This window comes from Carya illinoinensis, chromosome 11 (genome assembly GCF_018687715.1).
Source record: "Carya illinoinensis cultivar Pawnee chromosome 11, C.illinoinensisPawnee_v1, whole genome shotgun sequence".
Classification (NCBI taxonomy): Eukaryota; Viridiplantae; Streptophyta; class Magnoliopsida; order Fagales; family Juglandaceae; genus Carya; species Carya illinoinensis.
In genome coordinates this window covers 35,675,959-35,699,525 of record NC_056762.1, presented here as the reverse complement: position 1 = coordinate 35,699,525, position 23,567 = coordinate 35,675,959, and the positions used below count along the sequence as shown (strand labels likewise).

At 34.7% G+C, this 23,567-nt stretch overlaps 2 protein-coding genes across 3 annotated transcripts; one reads left to right on the top strand and one right to left on the bottom strand.

Annotated features, from left to right (window-relative positions):
- Positions 1–338: 338 nt before the first annotated feature.
- Positions 339–4,529, top strand: LOC122280732 (aluminum-activated malate transporter 9-like). 2 transcript variants are annotated; one of them, XM_043091738.1, is made up of 6 exons: positions 339–965; positions 1,171–1,311; positions 1,428–1,697; positions 1,824–1,963; positions 2,134–2,280; positions 3,610–4,529. In XM_043091738.1, the coding sequence occupies exons 1-6, from the start codon at positions 671–673 to the stop codon at positions 4,240–4,242; spliced, it is 1,626 nt and encodes a 541-aa protein (XP_042947672.1). In that variant the 5' UTR covers positions 339–670; the 3' UTR covers positions 4,243–4,529. The 2 variants fall into 2 exon arrangements, with proteins under 2 accessions (XP_042947672.1, XP_042947673.1); XM_043091739.1 differs by having other exon boundaries at positions 340–826.
- A 2,489-nt stretch (positions 4,530–7,018) lies between these two features.
- Positions 7,019–12,387, bottom strand: LOC122281199. Its single transcript, XM_043092532.1, has 3 exons — positions 12,236–12,387; positions 10,473–10,544; positions 7,019–9,795 (listed from the first exon to the last, which is right to left on the bottom strand). Exon 3 carries the CDS (start codon positions 9,522–9,524, stop codon positions 7,488–7,490), a length of 2,037 nt encoding a protein of 678 aa, XP_042948466.1. The 5' UTR covers positions 9,525–9,795; positions 10,473–10,544; positions 12,236–12,387; the 3' UTR covers positions 7,019–7,487.
- Between the last annotated feature and the right edge of the window lie 11,180 nt (positions 12,388–23,567).

The following is a 23,567-nucleotide window of genomic DNA, read 5'->3' as shown; positions in this document are numbered from 1 at the left end:
GCTCGCTAGCTATTGTGTTCGAATTTTAGTATTTGATCTTGTATGCGAATTAGCATCATTCCGCGTGTAGATCAGAGTTCTCGATCCATATATATTTTTTCATTAGGATACACACGGTGAATACACTTGAAACAGAAAATGATCATGTACGTGCGGCTGAAAATTGCATGGCCATTAATGCAATTTAGATTCTAATTCTCTTTCCCAGTATTATTGAGTCGACTAAGCATCTTCTATCCCGAGTATTCACCTCCATTTTCTCTTCTATTATTGTCGTATTATTCTTTCTTTATATATCATATTATGACTAGACGCACTTTTCTTGCAACAAGAAGCCAGTGAGTTCGACCCTCGTCGCTTTAAATCACTGTCTCCTAATTCTCACTCCATTTCCAGCACCAAATCAGCCATTATTCTTCAGCTAAACGTGTACTCGTCTAGCTCCGGCCTGCCTCAGCTAAAACCCTCCCTTGCTTTATGTTTACTTATATATTTTGTGTAGAAGTTGCTTAATTTAGTACTCCAACATAAGCGCCTGGCTAGTAAATATATATTAAGAACCTCAGCATTACGGGGACGTAGTAGATCAAGCAAGGGGCCTGCTAGGTTCAGAAGAGTTTGAAAGATCAGTACGTACGTACGTACTCATATTTACTTCATAGATCAGAGAATGAACGGCAAAAAAGGTAGCATCGAGATCAAAATCCCTTCAGCGACCAAAGCCAAACTGCCGGAGGTCTGCAAGAACTCCGGTGGGATAATTGGCTTCTCGTGCAAAGCCTTTTTTTGGAATGTATGGGAATTTTGCAAAGAAGACGTCAACAGGGTATTATTCTCACTTAAAGTGGGCCTATCTGTTCTTCTTGTGTCTTTGCTTATACTGTTCCAAGCACCTTATGAAGCATTTGGTACCAACATCATCTGGTCCATCCTCACCGTTGCTATCATGTTCGAATATACAGTCGGTATGTATATATGCATGCCCATGCATGTAATTAAAAAACATATATGCTAGCAGGGTTAATTATTTATAATTAATAAATAGTTTATCGTGTATTTATATTTCGGATATTAATTATATATTGATACATAATAAACGGTCATTCTAACCAATATTTAATCTTCCATTAATGTTACTTATTAATGTATGGTTGTAAATTGCTTAATAAGGTGCAACATTTAATAGAGGATTCAACCGAGCACTTGGAAGCTTGCTTGCTGGAATCTTGGCCATCGCTGTGGCTCAGTTAGCTCTATGCACTGGCCGGGTTACTGAGCCTTTCATAATTGGAACTAGCATTTTTCTGATTGGTATATATGATCTCTAAATTCTCAAATTAAATCTACTGAACATTAATCAATTGATTTCTTGATAAATATTTTATAAAATAATTTTTTTTTTTTTAAACTTTCGTGCATGTATGCAGGGACTGTCACATCGTTCATGAAATTATGGCCATCACTTGTGCCATATGAATATGGGTTCAGGGTCATACTTTTCACCTTTTGCTTGATCATCGTCTCTGGTTACCGGATGGGAAGCCCTATTAGGACTGCCATGGATCGGCTGTACTCGATAGCCATTGGAGCGTTTGTGGCGGTCCTGGTCAACGTTCTTGTTTGTCCTATTTGGGCTGGAGAGCAGTTACACAAGGAGCTAGTTAAAAGTTTCAATGTAGTGGCTGACTCACTTCAAGGTACGTAAATCTAATTTTAGAACTCTCAAAAAATATAGCTAGGAATTAGCGGTATTGATTTGGTCATTTAGTCAATATTTTGAGTACTCTAATGTAAAAGTTATCCATCTGATCTTATATGTATAGAATGTGTGAAGAAATATTTGGAAGACGAAGGATTAGAGCATCCAGAATTCTCAAAGACTGTCATGGATGAGTTTTCGGACGAGCCTGCTTATAAGAAATGCCGAAGCACCTTGAACTCCTCCGCAAAACTAGAGTCCTTGGTATATATAATATGATCTTGATCTATAATTTCAAATTAATTTCTACGTGCGCACGTAGCTGCATGCTGATCTCGATCTTAAACCCTTTTTCATCAGAATATATATACTATCTAATATTATTATAGTATTGATCTTTAATATTATTATATATTGCATGTTCCGATCACAAGGCTAGTTCCGCCAAATGGGAGCCACCACACGGGAGGTTCCGACACTTCTTCTATCCTTGGTCAGAGTACGTTAAAGTTGGAGCAGTTTTACGTTATTGTGCTTACGAGGTTATGGCACTTCACGGTGTGCTGCACTCTGAAATTCAGGTATTTCCTCTCTCTCTCTCTCTCTATGCACGCAATTAAGCGTGTATTACTATGCTTAATTACATACAAGTGCACGTACAAATTTGATAACAGGATCAAATATTAAATATTGTCTCTTATGTATGTCATATATATATATGCTGATTATAGATCTATATTAATCCATAATAATTAAAATTTTTAAATTAGGGGCTTTACTTCCGTGAGCCACATCATTTAATATTCCTACATCAACTGACCATGTTCATGATGAATTTGATCATTTAATTTTAGAAAAAATTGAGAAGTCATGTCAAAAAAGTTAGTATATATTGGCATCAACTGACCATCTTATATATGAATGTGCAACTAGTAAGAATAATTCTAAAGAATATCAAATAGACCGGCCACATGCATACAACAGAATCAGAACCGCTCCCAGGCCAGTGTCGTGTATACATAAAAGATAGGAACTAATTAGGAATCTGTGCAAAGTATCGATAATATGCAGATAAAACTAGAAAGTATTAATATAAAGTTTTCAGAGCAAGAGAATAGTTGAAAGGGAATTAATTATTAATGGTGATGATGACTCGGAATCAAACAGTTTGGTGTTATACACACGTTGTGTTTGTTCTCGATTCGATCGGTGTCCATCATGCGTGCATTCAAGGGAAGATGGCCGTACGCGTGGTTGGGTAGGTGCATGCTAAAGACATATATATAATCAATTTCTTTATTTATTTTAGGTATATATTCTTTGTTTTCGATTCAAAGCCAAATTTGAATATTTTCATAGCTGGCTAGCTACTGACTTGCATAAATAGGGGGACTCCCACACACACATACACACAGAGATAGGTTTAAAGCAATTAGTTTCTTTCTGATAGAAGAAAAAGAAATTCAGATAGCGGCATGGAGCTCCATTAATATAGTCATATATATATATATATATATATATTGTCCATGGCGCCAATGTGTGCTCCTTTTTAACATATGAATATCTGCATTTTGGCCATTAAATGAATTGGGGGGGAAAAAAACAGCATGGCTGTCTCTGAGGTTCGCATTGACCATTCTTTTGTCGGTGCATTCTAGTGCAGCCAGTCTTAGCTAAAGTTATCAGAGTTTAGGAGGAAAAAGTTCACTAAAATTCGTATATAATATAAGTGAACCTAATGTAATGATGGATTTTTATGGTGAACTCGTGTGGAGAACTGATCACCAGAAAAGTTGAAGAAAGTCTTTATTCAAGCTAAAAACTTTACTGAGCTTTCATGAATTCGATTTATATATCTTGAATAATAAAAAAACGTTTAACAGACTTCCACATTCTGAATGAATTTGCAGGCACCCTACAACCTCCGAATCACATTCCAGTCAGAAATTCAAGAAGCAGCAAACCAGGCTGCAGAACTGTTGAGGGTTTTGGGCAAAGATGTCAATAACATGAAGCGAAGCCTGAAAACCTCTTTACTAAAGAGGGTTCACAGCTCAACTGAGAAACTCCAACGAGCCATAGACATGCACTCTTATCTTCTGACATCCATTAATAGTACTGAGCCCTCAGACAATTATTCCAAGCCATTACCAAGGCTCTCTATTTCCTTGTCATCCAACACCCCCCACGACCTCTCAAGCCAATTGACCGATCCTGAGAGCAACAGCCTCGAAAAAACTGCGAACCCACCACCCTCGGGGACTCTTTCAGTACTGGCACGCACCGAGTCTTATCATGAGACAATGAGGAAGCAATCCAGAAGGATGCATTCTTGGCCACCTAGAGAGGTAGCCGTTTTTGAAGAAGAGGGAGCTCTAGGGTCAGACATTTTGCCTAGGATGAATGCATTGGAGAGCACTGCTGCACTGTCACTGGCCACCTTTACTTCCTTGCTTATTGAGTTTGTGGCTAGACTCGATCACTTGGTTGAAGCAGTTGAAGAACTTTCTAATAAGGCAAAGTTCAAGCAGGAAGGATTCTAGCTAGTTGGAAAGAGGTCTACATATACAGGTTTTGATATCATGTTAATAATGGAAAGACTAAGAACATGGGAAAAGAACAGAAAATCCCCATATAAGAGGGATTTAAAGAGGGGCTCTAGGAAATGTTTTCTTCAGAGGTAAAAAAATTTCTAATTTTAAAAAAGAAATAGTATTCTATTCCTTCGAGAAGATATCATATAAACACGGTATATAATATGAATGTATGAGAAACATGGTTCAATGCATGGAAGAATCGTACCCTAATGATATAGCTTGTTAATATGTTATATGATTCTAAGGATCTATTTTTAAAAGAGTTGGTAGTGATTTCCAACACCTCGGCAAGGGATACCCATTTAGATTTTTGCATGGGTTTGAAGTGAATTAAGAAAATTAAACCTTCCATTATTTGGGACAAATGTACTCTGGTAGCATTATGAAGTGCATTTATTTTTTTCAATTCACAACCTTAGCCAGTAATTGCTACAAATAGATCAAAAGATATTAATCCATCTAATCTAGGCAGCGTCCTGAAGCCTACGTACACAGGACTATCAAGGTTCGAAAATTGAAGTGGGGTCACACACTAGCTAGATCCACCAGAAATGATTGGGTCAGGAAGAAAACGATGATATATAGTGATTACTGATCATATATATCCAAAGACTAGGTTTTTCTGAATTCAAAAGGTAGATGATCTCGTACTATCTGAATTGATCTGTAAATAATAATATTTTGTAAATTTTTTTGAGATATGTTTGAATGTAAATAGATTAATATGTGTTTAGATATATATTCAAAATATGTTGAGATGAGTTTAATTTTTTTATAAAAAATTGAAGAGGTAAAAAATTCGATGAATGATTTATTTGAAATAGATTGAGGTGAGTTGTATTGCAAACATAGCTAAGTGGATGGTCGATAAGCAAACTTGGATTCAGTTTTAGCAACCCAGGGTGGCTGAACATCATCTGTTTTATAAATCCTTCGGAAAGTAGTTAGGTAATGTGATGTGTAGGTGTGGGCTCTGGTCCCTCCCCATCTGGCACCCAAACGATATGGCAAACACAACATCATGGGCCAACCCTTTACTCATATACGCGAGGTCAAGAGAGTAATAGTCTGTGCAAAAGCCGAATTCCAAGAAACAATGTGAACCGTTGAATGTTGTTCTAAAAGAAGTCCTACAGCTGTTGATCAGTACCTGACAGACGGAAGGCTACTCTGCCAAAATGATAGACCTCGCACAGCAATAAAACTAAGGGTGAGGCTACTCTGCCGCCTCACCCTTACCGCTGGGCGTTACCGCCCAGTGTAAATTTTTTTTTTTTTTTTCATTTTTCATTTTATATTTTTTTAATCATTTTCTTAATCATTAAGTAAAAAAAAAAAAATACACCAATACATTTAAAATCACTTTCTTAATCACTAAGCAAAAAAATATATATATATTTTTTTGCCCAGCAGTCAACCCGAGCAGTCAACCCCAGGCGGCAAAATAGTGTTTTCCTAAAACTAAATGATAGACCTCTCACAGCAATAAAACTAAATGGTTCGAGTTGATTATATAAAATTAAAAATTTCATCTCATCTTAATTTATTATTATAATTTTTTTAAATTTTCATACAAAATATAATAAATAATTTAATTTTTTCAGATTTCAATACAAAATTAATATTAAAAAAAATATTATAATAATATTTTATTTATTACTATTTAAAAAATCTTAAATCATCTCATCTTATTTATATAACCAAACCATCTCGATTTATATAACCAAACGGAGCATAGTTTAGAAATCTAAAATTTTTATCTTAAATTTAAAATTTCCATCTCATCATTACACCATTCTCAAATCCTCATACAAAATATAATAAATAATTCAACTTTTTCAAATCTTAATATAACTTTTTTTAATTTTAATATAATAATATTATTAAAAATTCTATTTTAAACTCTCATCTCAAACTCAAAATTCTTATCTCTACACCAAAAAGTGAGAGAACCCGTTCTTCAGATGCCCCTTGGCTACACCTTAGAGCCACCGTCACTTGGCTATCCTAGGGGGCAATAGAAAGAAAAATTATATTTTATCAGCTATTGTTCACATATTATATATAATTTTTTAATTATTTTTTTACTAAATATATAATATAATTCATTTAATTTAAAAATAAAATAAAATAAAAATAAAAATAAGTATAATATGTGGTATATAGATATGATGAATAGCAAAGCTCTAAAAGAAAAAGAAAAGTAAAGTCACGTGATTTTGAGGCAAACAAGAGTTTAAGATCAGCAGTTACCAAAATTTAAAATATCTCATCTCATTTTATCTCAACTCATTATTATAATTTTTTCAAATCTCTTATAAAACATAATAAATAATTTAACTTTTTCAAATCTTAATACAAAATTAATGTTAAAAAAGTATACTATAACAATATTTTATTTATTATTATTTAAAATATCTCATCTCATCTGTATAACCAAACGGGGTTTAATGTTTTCAACATACATGTTCTCTTCCCCACCGGAAAATATCATACTGTTTGAAAGCGACGAAACAGACCGAAAAAGAATCTCTGTGAAATCGTTTGTTGTGATATACAAAATGCAGGAAGATATGAGAAAAAAATATTTCAATGTTCTATGACTGTAATCAGTTGCACAACGTAGAGAGTAAAACTAGAAACCAATCACAGGTCTTGAGGCAAAACTCAATAGCAAGAATGAAAACGAAAGCATTATTCAAATGTATGGACAACAGGGGCATCATTAAAATAGACAGACAACTATAATAATACGAGGATAGCTGGTACCAGCGCCAATTTTCAGACGTCCACAAGTCGTGGTTGGATTAAAGCAGCTCCTGACAACTAATTAGTTCCAACAGGAAATATGACCCCAACAACAGACTTTATTACAACCACAATGTCTGACCAAACTTACAGGTTACTTACTATATACTAGTAACCAGTATTCACAATAACCTGCCGGACAGATGCAAATATTAGTATTTACAAGAAAGACCTGACTCCAAATGCCAACTATCTCCTAACTAACTTCCCCAACCGTTAAAGAAGGGCGTCAATGCATTAAGGGGTTCTCTCCATTTGTACCAATGAGTGAGAACTACTACTGATTATCAAGCCACTGAACAAACTAAGCAAATGGACACAAACATGCTAAGAAATTCTGGGAACTGCAGAGACCATATCAAGAATGATGGAGACAAATAGCCTTACATCCAGCCATGAGGCACAATGTAAGATTCCATTGGCTCGGATGAAGTAACGACCACACCTTTACCACTTCTTGAGCCAAGACCAGAACCGGATGCCAGCAATGCTAATAGACTACCCCCATGCACCCTACCTTCTGGAAGATATACTGGCATTGACGAGAGGTTCCCTTCCCCAACTGAGATTTGAGCAGTTGGGACTCCATATTGGTTCAAATCAGAATTAGTTCTGCCAGCCAAAGTTCCAGTGCCAGTCCCTATCTTCCAAGCATCAACATTCATGTCCCCAGTGATGACCTCTTTCCCTGGCTGGATAAGTTTAGGATCCAGAATCATAGGTCCCAGGGTAACACCTCCATGAACCCTCTTATCCTGGACCAGGCCAGCATGGACAGTACAGAGACCTGTCTTCCCCTTTGCAAAGGAGTTACAAGGACCATTAGATTGGCTGAGATATTCAGATCCAGGATGGCCCCAAGAACACCTCTTTCCTCCACCATGTGCCTTGCAAAAATCAGTGCTTCCTTGTGCACTTTTGCCACACCCATCAAACTTGCATCTCTTTCCCCCACCATGACGAACACAATAATCTGTCCTTCCCCTTGCACTCTTTGTGCACTCTGGCGCAGCACACCTCTTACCACCCCCATGGGCCACACAGAAGTTGGTTCCTCCATGCACGCTCTTTGTACATGATCCACCTTCGAATGCACACCTTTTCCCTCCACCGTGGCCCTTGCAAAAAGATGTGCTCCCTTCAGCACCCTTGGTGCACCCCGGTGCCGTACATCGTTTTCCACCACCATGGGCCTTGCAAAACATTGTGCTCCCTTGTGCGCCTTTTGTGCATCCTAATGCTTGGCATCGTCGGCCTCCTCCATGTGAGATGCAAAGACCAGAGAGGCCTTCAGCGCTCTTTGAGCAATTTTCACTTTGACATCGCTTGCCACCACCATGCCGGATACAAAATCCTGATTTTCCTCTGGCAGCTCGAGCGCAACCGTCTTGACTGCATCTTCGACCACCACCATGTGCAATACAGAAATCTGTGCGCCCTTCTGCACTCTTTGTGCAACCAAGGTATTCGCATCGTCGACCACCCCCGTGGGCCTTGCAGTACACAGTCCTACCCTCAGCTCCCTTGTCGCAGTCAATTCTTTGGCACCTCCGACCGCCACCATGAGAAATACAACGGCCAGAAGCACCTCTGGCTCCCTTTACACACCCTTCAATTTGGCATGTCTTAGAACTACTGCTACGATGTTGTAGCTGTTGCCGCTGCTGTGTTATCCCGGAAGTACAGGTGACTGAGCTTTTCGGTGCTGTTAATACACTTGGTGAGAGGTCTGGAACGATAGGAGTTTGATCAATTTTTTTGAGAACTCGATTGAAATAGATGGGCCGCCCTGTCTTCATTGGAGTCTGCAAAGGAGGAATAATAATCCCCGGTTTCCAACGAGATGATCCCTCATCACCATTTTGGCTCCCACCAACACTTTGTGGCATCTCCATGTCCAATTGAAGTGGAGTTGAACCTGGATAAACACTAGTGATCTCAGATTCAGAAGGTACAGTGGAGAGACTTAACTCCAAGTCAACCTTGGGTGGCATTTCCAGGGTTTTCAAATTTGAACAAGTGGTTTCTTTCGAGCTGGGTATTTTCTCACCACCAAGATGGAGTGAGAAGTCCAATTCAAGATCCATTGAGGACTCCTCATCTGTCTCTTTGGCTGAAGACATTGTAGTACAAGCAGTTGCTGAACTGCCCTTGCTGTCTGAAGAACTCGGTGAACGGCCAAGCCCAAGAGACAGTGAAGAGCTGACCTGCGGCCCCATGGTCCAATTGAAACCCCACTTCCTTTTGATTCCCTTTGAGGTGGGCATGTAAGGGACAGAAGACCCAGGGAAATCAAGCCGTAACTCAGTACCCATGACGAATTCAGCTCCAGCTCCACCAACTTGCACCAAATTTCCCAAAATCTTGAATGTATTAGAATACTTTGCATTAAACCCCAAGTTCCGGGACCTCATATCCATGAAATAAAAGCTATTACGATGCTACCAAACCAAATCTCAATTGCAAAAGAACAGTCTGCCTGACTTCCGGGTGAAGAAACTAGCTTCAAAATTAGGGTTAGAGGTCACTAAAAGTGTCCATCACTCCCCCACTAACAAATCCTGATGTGTCACACCGATCCATTCCTAAAGCAGAAGTTTAACCCAAGCCTCAACTGATCAGTTGGAACAGTTGAAGATGAATTTGCTTTGACTTGATTTCTTCACTACAACATGATGGCAGTCAGTCATCCTGTTTCAGAGATCACGTCATTAGATTAAGAAATTGTAGCGAATAATCACAACAGAATCTGGGTTCCTCAGGCATACACCAAATTAGGACAGCTTCACTCATGCTTAAATACTCAATAGCGTAAAATTTCATGTGTGATTCCCATCTTAGAACTTTAGGTATATATACAATAAACGATGGAAAATCAAATGGCATAGCATAATCCTACGAGGCAATGAAAAGATAAAATACTTAGAACTAAAAAAATTTGCTTTCTTCTCCATTTAGCAGATATCCGGCTCCTAAAGTAGACTGTTACACCCATAGATGACTTAAAGGTGTCAGCATGTCATAGGCAGTGCAACTGAAGTGGTTGGTCTAAGAATGACATACAACATATTTTGTTATCTCGTTGTATTTTTCCTTTGGAAATCAAGACAATAAACAAAAGTACTTTCATAAGTTAAAGTCCAGAAATGAGCTTTGCAAGAAATTTAAGAAAATAGAGAATTTTATTAGTAAGAAAATAGACAATTAAAACATTATTGGCCATGTTTTGTTCACCATTTCTTTTTTTAAAAAAATCAAATTTTTTGCTATCTTTAACAATATAGACTATGTTCAGCACAAAATAGCACCTTAGAATACAATTTCGTGAATGAGAAATTTGATTTCAGAAGAAATAAAGTGGAGCAAACCTCTTTTATTACGCCAGGAAAAAGCAAGAACTGATTATAGCCGGCAGCAGAAGCGCCTATGACGCTGAATACCTAAGAGGGAACAAATCAGATAATCAGAAAGGGAAACCCCAATGATATAGATAATTAAATAATGAAAAGGTGTATGATATTTGCAAAGACATCCAACAGACAAGAAATATGATTACAAACCGAGAAAATGGAAAGATAAAATATTACAAAAGCAAATATTGATTTTGTGTCGGTATGACAACTCAGATATGACAAATGTCATAAATAATAGAAAAATAGGACTACAAATATGCCTCTTCTACCAATGAAAACTTGAGAAAATGGAAAAATGAGCCTGACGAAAAGGTCAAAAATTTCTGTTCCGTAGTGCCTAAACTGCATAACCAAATTTAGAAAAAATATTAGATGAGAGAGGATCAAGTTGACCAATTTGTGTACTGAGGAACTCAAATAACTGAAGGTAAATTGAAGAAGCAAAAAATTCCAAGTCTCCATTTTCCTGACATCGTTTAAGGTTAGCATATATTTTCTATATTTTTGCTATATTCCACTCATTGGCCAATCATTTGACATCACATCAAGGGATTTAGAGAGGATAATGATAAAAATGATAACATATATTTTCTTTAAAACAAGTAACATAAATAAAGGAGAAATTATTATAGCCCTACACTTACTCTCGTATATGACTACCCATAAAACAAATGATTGAACTCAGTTTTTGCACAGAATGATGCCATTACAACGAGTCCAAAAACAAGCCTCGTATAGCGACCATTACTTTTTTTGTAATATACTAGATCTATCTGATCGACAGGACGAACCCCCCCCCCCCCCCCTCTCCCCCTTTCTCTCTCTTGGTAATTACCCAGAAACTAAATCGAGTTGAGACATGCTCCATTTTTCCCATCTCAGTATTCTCAGTGACCAAATAAAAGGTAAATTAAATTAAAACATTTTCTAAACTAACATGATCATAAGTCCAAAAGGCAAAACCCAAAAGGTTGTACTGATATATAAAGCAATAAAAGAGGGAAACATATACAATTTATGTACGAGAGAAATTAAACCCCAAAGCACATACCCAAAAACATCAACAAAGAAATGCAAAACAAATGAAATCACCTAAAAACAAATTACAATCTTTTTTATGTCATGGAACCACACCAAACCAGGGCACTCCCTTTCAGGGCTAGCATGCACCCAGAAGGTGCTTTCTAATGAAAAATAAAATCCAGTCCGAATTTTTTTTTTCACCAAAAAAAAAACAACACTCAAGCCCTTCAAGATTCAAACAAGAAATCAAGCAAACCCATGTACAAAATAATCCCCGAATCGGTTTAGGTAAGATTAAAAGAAAGAAAGAAAAAATTAGTTTTCTTGCGGGTTTATTGAATATAACTCATACGTGTAATAAACTTCTATATTCATAGAATTTCGAAATAAAATAGAAAAGCAAAAAAACCGCCCACTAAGTTCCGACCGGTTTCCGAGTAAACGTAGGAAATAGTGAAATCAGAATTCATGACTGTGTTTAGCTGTTTCAGCTCAACCAAGAAAAAAAAAAAAAAAAAAAAAAGCAAGAACAATTAAGCATAGCGCTTTCTCAGCAAACCAAACAGAACCAGAACGGGAAACTAAATCTGACATCAAAGAACGCCTCAGAGAGAGAGGGAGAGATTGGGAACACAAAATCGGAGAGCGTACGGTCTGAGATTTGGAGAGGGTGTAACGGGCAAAAGCAATATTACCTTCAAATTACGATTCGATCAACGATTGGTGCGTGGCGGCGATAGATAGGAGAGTCCTAGGGCATGAAGCTGCCGGCACCACAGAGAAAGAGAGGTGGGGAGGGAGGGCGGGCGGGGGGCAAGGCGAAGAGAAACAGAGTGTTTGTGGAAACTACGGACTGCGAGTGCAACGATACGCGTGTTATGAAAATGCAAGGACTAAACCGTGGTTTTACGAAAATTATATAGAAACCACTAACCGCGGTCCACCTGCGTCATGTTTAGGCATTTAAAAAGTTAAAGTAAAACAAAAATGTAATGTATAGTTATTTTTATATAATTTTTTATATATTTTAGTGATATGATTAGTTAAATATTAAAAAAAATTAATTCAACTAATCATATCAATGGAGTATATAAAGAATACGTAAAAATGATTGTATATATTATTATTTAAAATTAAAACCACAAAATTTAAAAACAAGAATTTGAAGAAAATAACGACAAAGTTGAAGAAAAATATTTCTTATTTAATTATTACGAATTTTTTAAATTTTTATATAAAATAAAATAAATAATTTAATTTTATTAAATTTTAAAATAAAAATAATATTAAAAAATATTCTAATAATATTTTATTTAACTTTTATATCAATTCAATTCATCTCATCTGATCTCATTTACAAAATAAACTAGACCTAAAAAAGAAAGATGTATAATGATACCCTTACCCTTCTTATATTAATATTTTATCATCCAACTTTTTTTTTTCTTTTTACTATTTAAATTTAGATTAAAATTTTTATAAAATTGAATTCATTTTTTAATTAATTTATATTATTACGTTAATAGATTGAATTTATTTTCTTCTATATTATGCATGAAGGTCATGTGATGAGATTTTTACTTTAGATTCAAAGAATAAAAGTTAAAAAAAATATATTAAGTAGTAAAAATAATAATAAAAGATTAAAGATGTGTAAAAATATCATTATCCAAAAAAGATAATAAAGATTGTATTATTCTATTAGGTCGAGTATTGTTATTTCAAGATGTTTATAAAGTGCACGTTTTATGTATCATAAATTAATTTAAAAAATAAATTTTAAATTTTATAAATCAAATCCTACCGTCTAAATAATATGAATGATATATTTTTATTAATTTAAAAATAAAATAATTCATAATGATATTATTAATATGGTGTGTACGATGAACAGAAGCAAATATTTGTATTTAGTAGAGGGGTGATGTTTTGTCTATTATTGTTACTTTTTTCAATATCAATCAATGGTGCACTTTATATCCCCTCATCTCCTTCGAAAATTGGTTATTGATGTTCCACATTTAATTCTCACGTTCCATTCTTAAAGAGGAATGATTCCATCAATCTCTAAGAGATGCTCTCCAATTATGCATTCTCTTTTTACTTTTTGGACTAGGGAAGATATGTCTGTGGACTTTGGATATTGAAATTTGTTATCAACCATCCCATTTCCTCACCATTCTTTTAGGTTGCATCCAATAATTGAATGAAAAGTAATGAATGATAAATAAATTTTTAACCATATTAAAGAGGGCTCAATATCCTTTAACACCCATTGGGCACCCATTGGGCTAACCAATGGACTTGGGTCACTAGTCGGACCGCTAACTCAGCCCCCGAGGGCTCAGTCCACCTCTAAGGCTCAATCCATTCTACTCATTAAGAAGATAACTACTCAAAAATTCATCGAAAAAAGGAAGTTACTGGTTGAATATAGTTATCATTCGAATATAGTTGTCATTCAAATATAGATAAACCCTCCGTCTCAACATTTGAATTTCGAATGGTAGATAAGTAGAGGTGTAATCAGTTAGGTCTAGTCCGGTTTTCGACAAAATTTAAAACCGAACCGGTATATATAAGTTATGTATTTTTAAAAACCAATTACGTACCGGTTATTCCTCTAAATTGATACATTCAATTTTATTAATTCTAGTCTGATTTTTCTATTTTAATAAAATGTAAATTTGTAAAAGAAAATAGAATATACTATGATATTTACATTAATATAGTATACTTTATATATATATATATTATATTAACATATATAAATATTAGTAATACTGTTGATATTGATACTATTAAGTTACATATACTTAATACCAACATATTATGATAGTTAACTATAATAACACCATCCTTACTATATATTATACTATTATAGTGATATCACTATAGTGTATATATATATATTATAGTGATATATTATAATGATATCATTATACTATCATCTAGTGATACAGCATTAATATAACTACTAATACTATAATGATTTATATCATTGTTTTATGTTTATATATAGACTTAAAGTGGACTATCAAAGAGTTAAAAGCATATGTTGAAAATTTATTATACCATAAAATGTAATTAATATATTTTTTGTTATTAACAACATATGACCAAACAAATTATAAATATTCATATTTAAGGTTAAGATCTTATGTTGTAAATTATAATATAAAATTATTTCATATATAATATATACTTATATATTATATATCAAAAATTCATATATAATTATACATAAAATATTTTATATAATATTCAAAATTATATAAAATTAATTTTTATATATTAATATTTTCACAACCGGTCTGGTTCGGTCCCAAAAAGTGGGAAACTGAAACCGGACTATTTCAGCCGATTTGCACAACATAAGAATTGGCTTCGTAACTGGACCGGTTATAAACCTGTCAAACCAGGCCAGTTCACCAGTTTGCCAGTCCAAAATTACACCCCTACAGATAAGTTTACTATCACATGATAACAAATGTTTCACAGGCTCTTCATAAACAAAGAACTCAGGTATATTAGGATCCATATGATTCATTGGTATTGAAAATGTTTCCTTATTGTGATATCTGACTTAGATATATGAGGCGTTCCCGTAAATTCTCAAGTCACTTTACTCTTTGGTTGCAGATGATCGTATATGAGTGGCAGTGAAACACATCCAAAAGACATATAGGTCTCCATTTCCTGTTTATTTCATGCATGAATTTAGATAGTGCAATACAAACGTTAAATAATAAAAATATATAGATTTTTATCATGACATTTGTTGTGGGGTTACGCAAAATGCATACAAGATTGAACTAAGAGTTATTATATTTTTAAGTAGAAAAAAATATTTCCTTAAATAAAATATTCTGCGTGTCATATGAATCGAAGGATTTTGGTTCTGACTACAAAACATAATAAATGTCAAATATGAGCATAATTTTGTGAACGCTAGTACATATCAAACATCGTGCAAAAATATGTACAAAATGTGGACAAGTTTGGAGGCAAAAACCATGCTACCATTCTGCAATATCTATAAGGCTAAGATTAGTTAATGTTCTCGTGATTTAAGTCCAATTTAAAAGATTACTTTGAAAAACACATAGGTATTAATGATAAAAACAACGAGCCCGCGTCACCTGTCGATAGAGTCATGGTGGTTCAAGAATAATGACAAATTCAATTACTCACCTGTAATACTAGCTATAGTTATAAATTGTACAAATTTACATATTTTTTTAAATAATTATAAAATTTATTATTTAAAAATTAGTCTTTTATTAAATTATATATTTACTCAATCTCTTTCAAATAAATTCGCTAAAGTTACATATTTAATTGCAAATACCATCTCTTTCGAAAATGTTGAATATCTCTTGGTTAAAGCAGCATCTGAACGTGTTAGGTAAGCTGTAGCCTGTCAATGATTTTATTAATGAAAGCTTGTTGTCGTGTAAAAGATGGGAGTCAAATAAGAACATACGATGATACGAATAAACTCCCAAATTTCAAAGACAAATGAACCTGTACCACTTATGGTGCACTATTCAGATACTGGTCACCGCGTGGAGGCCAGGCAAAGAAATGTGAAAGCAAAATGGCATCTCGAGGCAGCTTTGAAAGGTCAAGGGTTGGAATTCGGCGTAGGGTAGCGTGGCGTGGCGATGCGAAATCGGGTGGTTCTCGTACCGCGCGACCAATCCTTCCACGTCAACCCTGGACGTGACGTTTACTGAGTCGGTAGCAGCGCCTCGTCACCGTTGCTCGTGCTTTGCCTTGTCGACCCCACTCGACGAGACTCGACTCCCTTCCTCTGTCGTCGTTCTTACCCTTAAAGAAGAAACGACCACGCCGACCATAGACCCAACTAGAAGGATCTGTAGCTGTTGTTATCTCATCACATCTTTATTCACCACTTTATAGATGGACGACAAGGATAAACTATACATATCTTCTACATTGCGGTGTTTTCCTCCCAATTCAATTTCAGCAACTTTTATCCAATTTGTTTATGAGTTAAGATATATTTAGTTTGTAAAGAAAAAAAAAATGTTACAAATTAATTTGATTTGACATAATATATTGAATTGTAATTTGATTTGGTATAATATATTAAATTATAAAATTATTATTATTATAAAATAAATTTAATGTATGATATTAAGTCACGTCAATTTATAAATTTTATTGATCATATGAGATGCATATGTGTTTTTTTTCTTTTTATTATTATTATTTTTTATCAAGAGACACGTGAGAATTAATGAAAAATTCTCATCATCCTCACACTACAAATTATAAATAATTTTTTTTTTATTTTTTTCTTTTACCAAATGTGTGGTGTATGAATGATGAGTAGAAAAATTCAATTAGTTTAAGAATAATAAAATTAAAAAAATAAATATAAATATAATATATAGTATGTGGAAATGATGACTGAGGAGTAACAAAATTCTTTTTTAATTAGACTTTTAAAAATACATGTATTTATGGTATGCTCAACAAATATCTTTTCATTTTTATAGATGAGTTTGAGAAGATTTTTTGACAAAAACTCCATATTGTTAAAGAACTTTAATGCCGAGGTTAAATGAGTTATATATATATATATATATAAAGTATAAATGTTTTTTTTTTTTTGTTATACAATTGGGTAGATGCTCTTGGCTAAGTATACATGTTTTTAATGCTAAGACAAAAATTTCATTAACTATTTGCTTTTTATGTCAATAAATAGCTTTACAGAATTTTTTCTTTTAAAAGTTTCCTTTGAAGATTAAAGTTTGAAGTAGAAGGAACATGCACCTGAATGGGTCTACAACATTCATAACTATCGAAATAATTTTATCAGATAATATTAAATGATTATTAAATGTTACTGGATTTAAAGTCTTTATCTCTTTATAAAAATGAGAAATTCAAGATTTTAAAAGATTTTAATATTTTGATAAAATAACCTTGTCATATTGATCAATTGTACAATAAATATGCTTGTATCCTTATTCCTCTTATCATTCTCTTTTCTTTTCTGTTTTTGAAAGAAGAAATGCTCTTCATTGATTAAACTTCTTAAATGAGGTAAAAAATACAAGAGGGACAACTTTCTATATCAATAATATCCTTAGATATTCCTAATGCATTTTTAGTAAGTGCATTGCAGCAACATTTAACGCCATTCTAATATGAATAGCTTCCCAATAATCTAACTGTGCAAGAACAGATTTTGTGTACCAGGTAATAGCTCTCGAGTACTGGCTAGAACCCAAACTCTTATTAATGCTTTTAATAACATTTAAGATATCACCTTCAATAATGATCTTTCTTATTCCAACCTCCAAAGCAAATTTAACTGCTTGAAAAACCATAGAATTAAGCCAAGTGAGGATCTTGAACATAACTTCCCTGCATCCTTTTTGTAGCAATGACATGTCTTTCACTATCTCTTACAATAATCCCAATGCCCACCTTGCTAGTATTCCTACTCAAAACTGCATCCCGGTTTACTTTATAGATCCCAACAAAGGGGAGATTCTCAGCTATCAATGATGATATTCGAGACTGCCTCATTCTTACTCTCCTTCTTATTGGCATCTTGAAATTCAATGGTTGCCTGCTTTGTTTGAAGCATGACTTCTATTGGATGAGTAAAAACTCATTTTAAAAAAAGTGTTTATTCTTTGACATATCTTCTGAGATGTTGTTACAATCTCCTCCACTAACTCCTACTCAAACAATTCAATGATAATTGCAAACCACTTCAAAATACTGACTGCAAAAAAACTAGATTTCTAAGCTTTTTTGTTCCCATGCACCATACATCATTTGCAGCAGGACATCCCTATATTGTATGAATACTTGTCTCTTTCTCTAGGTGACATAGGGAACATAAAGCTGATTAATCCACAACCCTTCTCTTAAAAAGATTTGAGTTTGTTGGCAGAGACTCTAGACAAGCTCTCCATATGAAAGTTTTAGTTGCATTAGGAATATTTAGCTTCCAAAGTAGAGCCCATACTTGCTTATATAAGTTTTTGAGCCTTGCCCTCTCCATCTCCCAATCATCTCCTTCTATAAATAATATGCACTTTTTACTGTAAAAAGGCCATTCATGCTACACCTCCACGCTAACTTGTCTGGATAGTTTGAACAACTAACAGACATTTGTTGAATCAACTCCACTTCCCTAGTTGAAAAATATTCTCTGAGCAAAAGGACATTCTAGCTCCTTGTATATGAGTCAATGAGAACATTTACCCTTGCATTAAAGTCCAAGACAACAAGCATACTTTGGATTTTGAAAGAAGGTTGGGGAATCCAACAATCATTCCATATCCTCATTTGATCATCATTCCCAATCCTCCATAGAGATCTCTCTTCCACCAGATTCTTTGTTGCAAATAAACTTCTCCCAATAAAAGATGGATTAGCACCCAACTTAGCTTCTAGAAATGAGATTGTAGGGAAATATTTAAGTTTGAAAACTTTACTAGCCAAGGTCTCTGGGATCTGCAGAAACCTCCAACCTTGTTTCACAAGTAGTGCCAGGTTGAAACTCTCCAAATCCTTAAATCACAACCTCATACTGACTTGGCCTTTCTCATTTGACTCCAAGAAAACCAATGAATCTTCTTTTCGTTATGCTGTTGGCTCTACCAAAATTGCCTTATCACTTGGTTAATTTTATATATAAGGGATTTAGGGAGTTTAAACACACCCATACATAGGATTGTTCATCCGGGTTCCGGACCGGGAATCCAGGTATACCCGGCCCAGAACCAGTGTTCCAAATCCTGTCCAGATTCCAGACCGAATTAGTGTGGATTGTGACCCGGGCCGAAACCCGGATGAATCCGAGTTCCGGACTATACCCGGGTTTTTTTTTTTTTTAATAACGAAATCTTACTTGTTAATTTTTTTTTTCAAGAAAATGATAGTGTTGAAAAGCATAATTTTTTTTTTTAATCTAAAAGCCTATATTCTATACAACTTTTTCAAGAAAAAATATTTAATTTGACGTGTTTTATATATATTCTATATATAAAACAAAAAATATTTCTGGTTAATATTATATGAAGTGTTTCCTTTCAAAAATAAAATAAAATAAAACTAATTACCTTTTTAACTAATTACATTATTTGATATTTATATATTACATTACAAAACACAACTACAATATATGAAAATTACATATCTATGAATAACAAGGCAAGCCAACGCCAACAATGGCTGATTCATCAGTATTCTTTGCCTTCATCCATTCATAGAGATCTGCTGGTGTAATTACACCTGCATCCAAAAGGTCCTTGCCCCTCATTTCACAATACCTCATCATACTCTGCCAAATCTGTTGCAGTTTCACAAAAACACAAATTATTTCTTTCACTTATAATAGAACAAGCTAGAGGGTTGATTAATAAAGATTTTTTTTTAAGTTTTAAAATTATGCAAAATTATGTATTTTGCAAAATACAACTTGTTCAGTTTAGAACTTTATATAATTGGTATTACTATCAAAGAGATCCTTTGTAAGATGATTCTTTTATGTCTAGATAACATGGCAATGTTCAGACAAAAATCTTGAGAAAAAATTTCTATTAATTTCCTAAGAATAGTGTTCCTTTCCTATGACCAGATTTCTAGGCAGTCAAAGTTATATTCTCCAAAAGTGAGGCTTTATAAGAATACGGAAGAGTACCTATTATTGAAAATTTTCTCACCAATTCAATGGTTAACATGGGCTTCATGAAGCTTTAAGAATTGTACATTTCAAGAGAGATTATATTTGTATACCCTGACCATGTTACCTGGACTACAAATTAACAGCTCATCCAAAAAAAAAAAAAAATAGCAATGCAAGACAGAAAAAATTGACATACACTGATATCTCAAAGGTTTCATGGATAGAAAGAATAGACAACAGTTTTTTTTTTTAAAAAAAAAAAAAATTAAAGAATGCACGTTAAAAGCACAAAATTAAACTTTTTAATTTCATTCGCAAAGAAGCTGAAAACTAGCATTGTTTGATATCTAATACTAGACCTAAACAGTTCAATAGTTGGCTCTGAATATAAAACAAATATTAGGGGGAAACCCAGGTCTGCCTCATGATATCTGCACCATTTTTACTTCTTGTATAGCTTCCATGACTAATCTCGAATGAGCTAGGCTTGGCATAAGCATTGCAGGTGCTTCTGCAGAAAGAGAATTTATTTTGCCTCCAGTCATATGGTTTCCTCTAAGAGAAAGTTCAGATGATTGAGCAGCACAACTACTATTTATGACATGTAGGTCATAAATCATAATGGAGTTCATCAATCAGTCACACATCCAAATTGAACATATATCTTAGTGCATCTTGAAACATCAGTACAACCTAATAGCGCTACGGTACCCAATTAATCATAAGACAAATTATTCATAGAACTTAGCTCATAGCTATAAACAGAGAAACAAGAAGTCCTACGAACTTAGCTCATAAGGCAAATATACATGTGCATGCATGCTAAATGTTTTTCAAGCCCAATGTTCACATGTTCCTTCAAAGCCTAATCGGTTGCCATTGTGCTTCTCAAAGCACTAATTAAAACACAACAATAACAAGCAAACACAAGAAATGCTAGTTTGCCATGTTATACACTTCCCAGGCCCCATCATTTAGAATTCTGGAACAACTTGATGGAAACTACAAATTGATTATGTGATCTAAGCCGAACCTGTCAAACCAAGGGTGGTGTGATGCCCAGTGTGCAAGGAGAAACTTATAGAGGCAAGAATATCAATTACCACTAAGGATATCACAAAAAGAAGAAAAAGATGGAAGTTCCCAACCATGAAGAAAGTTAAATTTTTATGGTATCTTCTCATTTTGTTTATTCTATAACGAAATACTAAAGATTGTGCGACATGATTGATAATGAATAGAGAGGTTCAAAGATGAAACTTGTAGGCTAGGCAAAAGTAAAGTGGACTGGTGTTGAGGGAGACATAAGGAGCTTAGATCCGAAGATAATTACCTCTATATGCTTAAAATACTATCTTCTAACTCTTATCATTCTCTTTCCCCTTCCAACCTATCAAAAATGAGCCTGCAAAAAGAGACAACCAACCACAAAAACACCGTTTTGGGGCGCTGTCCACAGCACCAGAACAGTTTCTGAATTTGGCTTCTTTTATAGAGATGTCAACCCTAAATCCTAAGCCGTTTGTTGCATCTTTCCAAACACTAAACCCTAACAATTTTACAGTACCCACCAATGAATTGGTCCTAGCAAGCATGAAAGATTCTATTTACCGCTGCCCTAAGTCAATTATGACACTACAAAAAAGTCCATGGCTCTCACTGATCATGTCATATCTACTCTGCCACCGTCACAAATCCAAATTCCAATCATGTTACAGAGACCATAAACTGGGACTGAAAATGATGCATTTTTCAAGGAAAGCCAATATAAAATTTGGTACCTCTATTTCTAGAAAACCCAAATGAGCAGAGACAAAAAATAAATAATACTACATGTACCAAAGCCATACATCTGGTACCTCTATTTCTAGAAAAGCCAAATAGATGGAAAAAAAAAAGGCAACATATAAGAAGAAAAATCCCTTAATGCTATCGGCAGAGAAGAAAAAAAAAACAGAGAAGAAAATAAACCCTAATGCTATCGGCAGTCTAAGCTAAACAAACACATTACAGAAGCATCTACTTACATATATCGGCACGAGGATGACGATGAGGCACGGGGATGAAGAAACTAGAGTTTCGGAGAGACTCAGAGAGGGATGATGACTATGGTTTCGGAGAGACTGAGAGAGGGTTCGGCGCGAGAGAGGTAGGAGACAGGTTCGGCGCGAGAGAGGAAACTGGGAGAGGGAGAGACCCACTTCGCATCGCACAGAGAGAGAGAGAGAGAGAGAGAGAGAGAGAGAGAGAGAGAGAGAGAGAGAGAGAGAGAGAGAGAGAGAGAGAGAGAGAGAGAGAGAGAGAGAGAGAGAGAGAGAGAGAGAGATCTGAAATGGGGGGGCGGGGTAGAATTAGGGTTTTTTTTTTTTTTTTTTTTTTTTTTTTTTTTTTTTTTTTTTTCCAGTTTATAAACGGGTATCGGATTTTAAACCCGGGTCTCAGATTTAAAATCCGGTACCCAGACCGGATTAATCCGGGTTCCGGCCCAGATTTTACCCAGGCCGAAAACCGGAACTGGAATCTAGTATAACCGGACTCCGGGTCAAATCCGGCCCGCATGAACAGCCCTACCCATACAATAGGTGGGCAATGCTTGAATCACTACCTTCAATAACATCTCCTTGCCTGCTTTAGACAGCAACTTGGTTTTCCAACTATTGACCATGCTTCTAACTCTATCCAAAATTTAAGAAAAAACTTTGAAACAAGATCTACCAATAAGAGCAAGTAATCCCAAGTACTTTTTCATATGAGGATGAAGATCTTACCTTAGCAATACTCAGAATAATCCCCCTGACTTTCCCTATTTGTGTTTCTGTTGAAATGAATTGAAGTCTTATCTTTGTTAAGCCTTTGGCTTGAGGCTTTTTCATAACAATCTAGCAAACCAATCATGTTGCTCTGTTCCAATGAGTTAGCTCTACAAAATAATAAGTTGTCATATGCAAAATACAAATGGTTACGTTTTCGAGTAATAGGAATCCTAGTGATGGCTTTAGACACTTCAATCTGATTAAGTAAAGCACTTAATGCTTCATAACATAACATAAAGAGGTATAGTGATAATGGATCACCCTACTTCAAACCTCTAGAAACTTTGAAATTAATATGAGGAGAGCCATCAAGTAAAATAGAATATGAAACTTAGTGATAGGTATGAACACCTGATTGCTCTACTCACGATGCAAAACCAACCCTCTCTCAATTCACGATATTGAGAATACCAATAGCAAATAAAACAATAAATGATAATAAGATCAAGTCTCGAGAATCAAGCAACGTAATCAACCAACTTAATGTTTGGTTTGCTGGTTCTTGTGCTTTTTCTACGTGATGCCGTGGCC